The sequence below is a fragment of the Protomyctophum bolini genome (assembly GCF_963924005.1).
Source record: "Protomyctophum bolini genome assembly, chromosome: 4".
Lineage (NCBI taxonomy): Eukaryota > Metazoa > Chordata > Actinopteri > Myctophiformes > Myctophidae > Protomyctophum > Protomyctophum bolini.
In genome coordinates, this window is record NC_137865.1 from 1608578 (window position 1) to 1615262 (window position 6685).

The 6685-nt window shown below is 41.2% G+C and overlaps 1 protein-coding gene across 3 annotated transcripts in view; it reads left to right on the forward strand.

Moving 5' to 3' along the window:
• The window catches only part of LOC308314170 (ATP-dependent clpX-like chaperone, mitochondrial), a 30134-nt gene extending 23449 nt beyond the window's left edge, over nt 1-6685 (forward strand). For 2 of the 3 annotated variants that reach the window (XM_080761625.1, XM_080761624.1), the window contains exons 14-15: nt 597-703; nt 2319-6685. In XM_080761625.1, coding sequence (XP_080617751.1) covers nt 597-703; nt 2319-2412 — 201 coding nt within the window. In that variant the 3' untranslated portion in view covers nt 2413-6685. The remainder of the gene's footprint in view (nt 1-596; nt 704-2318) is intronic. The other variant, XR_013963943.1, reaches the window with a different exon arrangement.

A 6685-nucleotide genomic window follows, 5' to 3' on the forward strand; every position in this document is an offset into this window, starting at 1 on the left:
CGGGTCCATTTGGTGTCACGCTCTCAGAGACATGATGGTTCTTTGAATGTGAAGAACATGTGTTGCCCATCTGCCTGCAGTCTTGCATTTGGCCAGTAGAGGTCACTGGTCACCAGTCAACGTTTGGAGTAATGGTCTTATTTGGGCTGTAGTGTTTCCCAAACTGTGCAATGTATTTCCCTTCCTACAGTACATTTGCTTTGCATTGTTTCAAACACATTTTACAAAAATAAAAAATAAAACAATGATACTAATATATACAAACCTAAATAGAAGATATAGCTTGTAGGTCATGTATTTCCACTGTTAAATAATGTTTTAAAGCTGCTCTAAGCAATAAAAAAGAAAAAATTACATCTAGGGGCCATAATCTGCATTCAAATATTTCCCTAGAAGCCTTGTCATTGGTCAATTTGCCCGTCTACTTCCCGATTGTTTTTTTTTTGAGAGAGAGAGAGAGGAGTTGCACCACTCGGTTCACATGGGTGTTTTTTTTTTTACCAATGACAAAGCTTCTAGGAATAATGTCGGTCTCAGCTGAAAATGTTTTTGAATCATCGTTCATAAAAGCTGTGTGTGCGTGTGGTGACTTGCAGGAGAAACTGCTGCTGGAGCCCATGTTTGAGGTCCCTCACTCTGACATCATAGCTGTGGAGCTGAACAAGGACGTGGTGCAAGGACTGAGTGAGCCCACGTACCTCAGGTGTGTGTGTGTGTGTGTGTGTGTTAGGGCATTCACTTCATAGACTGTAAAAAATATGGACAAAGCGTTCCACGGGTCTAACATGAACGTAAAATGAAGCCTGTCAGTCCTTGCAATGGAAGTCGCCATCTTTCTAGATCCGTTTTGGTCCAGCTGGCCATTGGCTGGCCCAGACAACGAGGCGGGACTTCCCCCCTTCTTCTCCGTTGGTTTTTATTTTGACTCGAGTGGGTGGGGAATCCCTATCATAGACTGTAACGGTAGCCACGCCCCTCAGAACATACGCGACTTTATGGTCATTTTTTAAATTAATGGGACCATAATTTTCCAAAAATAATATTATGACATTAGAAATGAGACTTTAAACTAGTGACTGGAAGCAGAAAGTATTCATGACCATGTTTATTAAGGTAATACAGTCTAGGTGAAGTTGGGCCCAAATACATGGACTTCTATGGGGCTATGGGTTTTTCTGGGTCCAATGACAGCGCCACAACAGGCCATTATATGAACTTTCATTTCCTTAGTGGCTTCAGAAAATATCTATCTGACTGCCCCCCTGATTCACTTCTAGTCATTTTTACTAGTTGCCTATAGTTTACTAGTCGACTAGTTGTTTAACTACCTATCATATAAAAAATATATATTATTTATTTTTGAAAATAAATATTTGTACATTTAAAAACTGTGTACATTGGTGACTATAATCTACCTGAACTTGAGACAAAATAAAAAAACAACAAAATAACCCCCCCCCCCCCCTTTTCCCCCCTTACCGACTAATTAGCGTGCATTTTGGGCCTTACCCGAAAACGTCGGGTATAGGGTCGGGTTCGGGCAGAGATTGAGAACTCTAAATCAAATCAAATCAAATCAAACGTTATTTATAAGGCACATTTAAAAATGACTGTCATCGACCAAAGTGCTGTACAAGTCAAGAAAAAACCCAGAGTTGAGCAAGACACTGAACCCCTAATTGCATGTGCAGGTTGGTGCCTTGCATGGTTTCCTACACCATTGGTGTATGAATGTATGTGTGTGAATAGATGCATGTAATGCACAATCTATGTAAAGCGCCTTGGATAAGCGGCGCTTTATGCATGCACCATTTACCATGAGGTAGAGCAGGTCGTCCAATGATCCGTGGATCGGCGGGTTCGAATCCCGGCTCCTTCGGTCCACATGTCAAATTGTCCTTGGGCAAGGCACTGGGGCACTTAACCCTACATTGCCTCCAATGAGTCGGCCGGTGTGCGAATGTGGGAAGTGAGGACGCTGGCGTCCACAGGTTTAAATGGACTGCCATAATCGTAGCGCTTTTCTCCAAAGCACTTTGCATTACAATGTACTTCAACATTCACACATTGATGGTGGAGGAAAGTCAGGAGACCATGCAAGGCACCTCACACGCCTACTACTTTCTACCGTCTTGTAGGTCTGCTATTTTTTTTAAATCGTAAAATTGCGACACAAATCTTTGAATATATATTATTTCAGAAGACTTTTCTTTTTATTTCGACGTCAGGCCTAAATGACCTAGATCTACGGCAAGACGGTTAATCTGCCATGATTCAAATCAGCTCCAAGTGATTGTGATTGTTGTTTTGATTCCCAGGGCTCCTCCCACCAAGGTGTCGACAGAAGACGAGGAAGACTCCGGTCTGGATGAAGACAACTGGCCTCAGCAGGCAGACGCCGCCAACAACTGACCTCCAAACCCACCAATCAGCAGCCTCCCCCCCCCGCCCCCCCAACCAACCAACCAATGAGCAGCCAGCGTCTCGTCACCGTGTCCATCCTGTGTGGACCTGTAATAGAATACTGTCAATCTTTGGAGATTATTAACATTTTATCCAAAGAGATAATGACATTTTTACTCTTGACAGGGCGTGTATACCTTGATTTTTTTGTTTAGTTGTATTTATTGGTTAATATACGTGATGAATAGCTATAGTTGTGATGGCTACAGTACAGAGTGCTTGTTTGGCAACAGGAGAATCACTGAGACTCTCCAGCTCTTCAGTTTTCAGGTCGGGGAGGGGGGGGTGGGGGGTGGGATACCAATTTCATCCAATCGGGAGCGAGAGCTCATACAGGATAGGCTACTGCAGTGGTTCCCAAACTTTTTCATGTCAAGGACCCCCAAATTGACACTAATTAGCTCCGTGGACCCCCATTTGAACTGAAATACGAGCTAGGGACTAAAACTAAGACTAAATATATTGACAATTTCGTCAACAAATAAAAAACTGTTAGGAAGGCACTATAGTGGACACGAGATCCTGCAGTATGAGTCATTTTACACTTGGTTGCATGCTTAACATAGCCAGATCTACAAGCTCATTGTGAGCTTGTAGATCTGCTATGTGTAATATGATATCACATCGCAGATCATTTAATTTCAAGTACCCCCATAGTTTGACATGCATTTGGCTACAGACTCTCATTGAATGGCATTTCTATCTCTGAGACCTCTTTTATATTGTAAAATCAATGTTAATTTAACTCGGAGAGACAACATTTCGTTCCATTTGTACACTCTCTGAGTTACAGACCCATAAGGGTCCATTTGGTTCCTAACTATCATTTAAGCTGGGGGACCCCCTGGAACTCCCTCGAGGACCCCTGGGGGGGTCCCCGGACCCCACTTTGGGGAACCTCTGGTTTATCTGGTATCATGTGTGAGTTATATTACTCCTGATTGGATGAAATTGATATCCTAACTTGTAAAATGTATTTTCTGTTTACTAAAGAGCTGGAGAGACTGCCGTTGCGGAACAAACACTCTGACTTCCCACCAGGTGGTCCGGGGACCACCGGTACTGTGGTCCTTGACCCATTTAGACCTGAGGACGATTCTACAAAATGTCTAAATCAATGACAGTTTTCTCGATTATGTTCTCGATCAGTCGCTCTCAAACATTTTCACGTCAAGGACACCCAAACACTTATAATTATGTAATTGACCCCCATCTCAAAATATGATGTTCCAGGGACCCCCCCCCCCCCCCGCCAGAAGCAAAGATTTGAGTTGAAAATGTTCACTCTGAAAGAATATATATTCGAATTTTGCGCCACATTTTCACGATTTTTCAAAAAATTGCAGACCTACAAGCTCGGTGGTCCCTCAGCTAAATTATGGAAAGTAGGTAAGCAAAATGAACCCTTTATAGATCTTTAAACTCTTGAGAGTGTAAAATGAAAACCCGTATGCGGGTCCAATTTGGTTTCATTTAAACAGTCAAGAGTTTTAATAATTATTATTGGGTAATCTGTGTTACTTCATTAACAAGAAGTCTGAATGTAGAAGAATTGTTATATTTTTGATCAATGTTTGCCTGTTGTCTCTCAAAATCGTATTCAACGACGGCAAAGTATTCTTTAGTTTTCCGAGTCTGAGAGGCAAAATGTCATCAAATGTGACCAGATTTGACTGAGAGCCTGCCATCAGGAAAACCGCGGCTTTTCACCAGAGGAGAAAACTTTTTTTTTTTTTTTTTTTTTAAATAAGTTAATAAGCACAGGCAAACTCTTCACATACTAGAGCATGTCTGAAATAAGTGTCGGAGCTGAAATGGACATGTAAATATGAAATAAACTTAAAACATGTAGCTAGGTGTAATGTTAGAGACCACAGAAGTGAACCTTTCAAGCCTGTTTTCTCAACTCACTGTTTCTCTGCAAGACATTACTCTGTATAAGCCATATCTCCAAAACTGGTGGGTCAAACTGAACAACCAATATGATTCCCTGCTTTCATATGACATGAAAGAACGAAAAGTCAAAATAATCCAAAGGCAGTCCCTCAGTCAAACGTAGTCACAGATGGTGGTCCTTGATATGGAAAAGGTTGAAAAGCACTGCTCTATAGCAGTGATTACCATCGCTACACTCTAGCTATTTAACATCGGCTATGTTTGGTGAACGGCTGCCCCAGCATACGGAACGGTTCAAGTGGTTCAGACACACCTGTAGTCAATAGATGGTAAACGGTGCATTTGTATAGCAATTTGTGTCCAAAGCTTGTGCATTACAGTCACACAACATTCATACATCCTTACATAGATTGTGCATTACATTCACCCATTCACACACACCGATGACAGAGGAAACCATGCAAGGCACCAGCCTGCACATCGGGAGCAATTAGGGGTTCAGAGTCTTGCTCAAGGACACTTTGACACTAACTCTGGGCGCTCGCCCGGGATCGAACTGTTCTACCGGGCCACTCTGATCACTGATCCACTGTACTGCGGTGAGAACATAGGCTGAAGAACACGTCTGTAGTCATGGCGAAATCCCACGTGCTCACAATGCGTCACCACCCGACGCAATTTATTTTATTTTATAATATATAATTATATATAAATAAGATCAAATAAATGTATGTTTTGTATACAGTATAATTGACAAACCGGGACTCCAGGTTTAACATGGTTTAAAAAAATCACACCCATGTGAACTGAGTGGTGCAACCCCCCCTCCCCTCCCCCCTCTCTCTCTCTCGCTCTCGCTCTCTCATTAGCAGGCAACAGTGCAGCGCTATCACTCTCTGTTTCTGCCACAACAGTGCCCCTACTGGTACTAATAGTCATACTGGTGCTCATTAACCAACACATAGGTGAACACACAGACACATGAACACATAGGTGAACACGGAGTGGTTGCACCACTCAAAAAAAGGGTTTAGCATTTGCCTCAGTTCGCAAAGAAATACAGATCAGTCAAAAGAAAACAATATTTTTTTCTATAGTTGTATACATTATGTTGCAATATTATTATATTAATATTAATGATAATCAGGTAAGGCTGTCAATAAAATCCCTATGTGCTCCCTGTACGTGTGTGTGTGTGACGGCACGCTGTTTATGAATACAGTAACGCAGATCTACAAGCTCACACAGTTTGAGAACCAATGGTGTATAAACTTGATTGTTTTTAGTTTGTTTTTGTTTACAATCACACCCTCAGACTTCCCAGTGTAAATCAATCCTTTACCACCAGGCTGCGCTGTGGTCTACGCACAACACCCCGTTTCTCAACCTACGGTGCGGGGACCACCGGGGATCCACATGATCAAATTAACACTGGGGAGTTTTACAGTGGAGAGCCAATGTACTTAGTATTTAAATATTTATAGCACACACACAAACTAAATGGAACAAATATCAGATCTACAGGCTCTGTTGTGAGCTTGTACATCTAGGCTATATTTTATGTTTTTGTGTGACACAAAGTTTATTATGGGAATAAATATAAAGTAATAAAGTTTCATCCATTTAGGCCTGATCCCAGAGAAAAGTCTACTGAAAGAATATATATTAAAACATTTGTGCCGCATTTTCAAAAATAGCTAAAGTATAACACAATGCTTAGTTAAAACACCAAAAGGGGTTCCTGTCCAGAATAGGTTAATGCTTCAATATTTATAGCACGCACATAATCTTCTAAATGACACAAATAGCAGATCTACAAGCTCTGTTGTGAGCTTGTAGATCTAGGCTATATTTAATGTTTTTGTGTGACACTGTATTATGACAGTTTATTATGGCAATACATATATAAAATTGAAAGTTTAAATATGGAGAGGTTTAAAAGGTTTAAAAAATGTAAATATTTTCTTTTTTTTTAGGTTACGAATATCTTAACTAAACTATTACTGGAATCTCACATCTACACTGTAAAATCCTCAGTGCAATCCTCAGTGTACCAAATGGACCCGTACGGGTCCATTTGGTTCAATCAAGAGTTGCAAACCCGTAAAGGGTCCATTTGGACTGCTGGTGGTCCTTCGAGCCGGATGTGGAGAACCATGCAGTGTCGCTGCAAGGTAGAATGGAGCGTAGCTGTGCTGTGTCCTGATCGGTCCCTCTTTAATTTTTTTCTCTCCAGTTACAACAGCTGTATTCCTCCAAAGGTTGTGCATCTTTAAATTTGTTGATGTGATCGTTGGAATAATATAAATAAAATGTATGTCTGTAC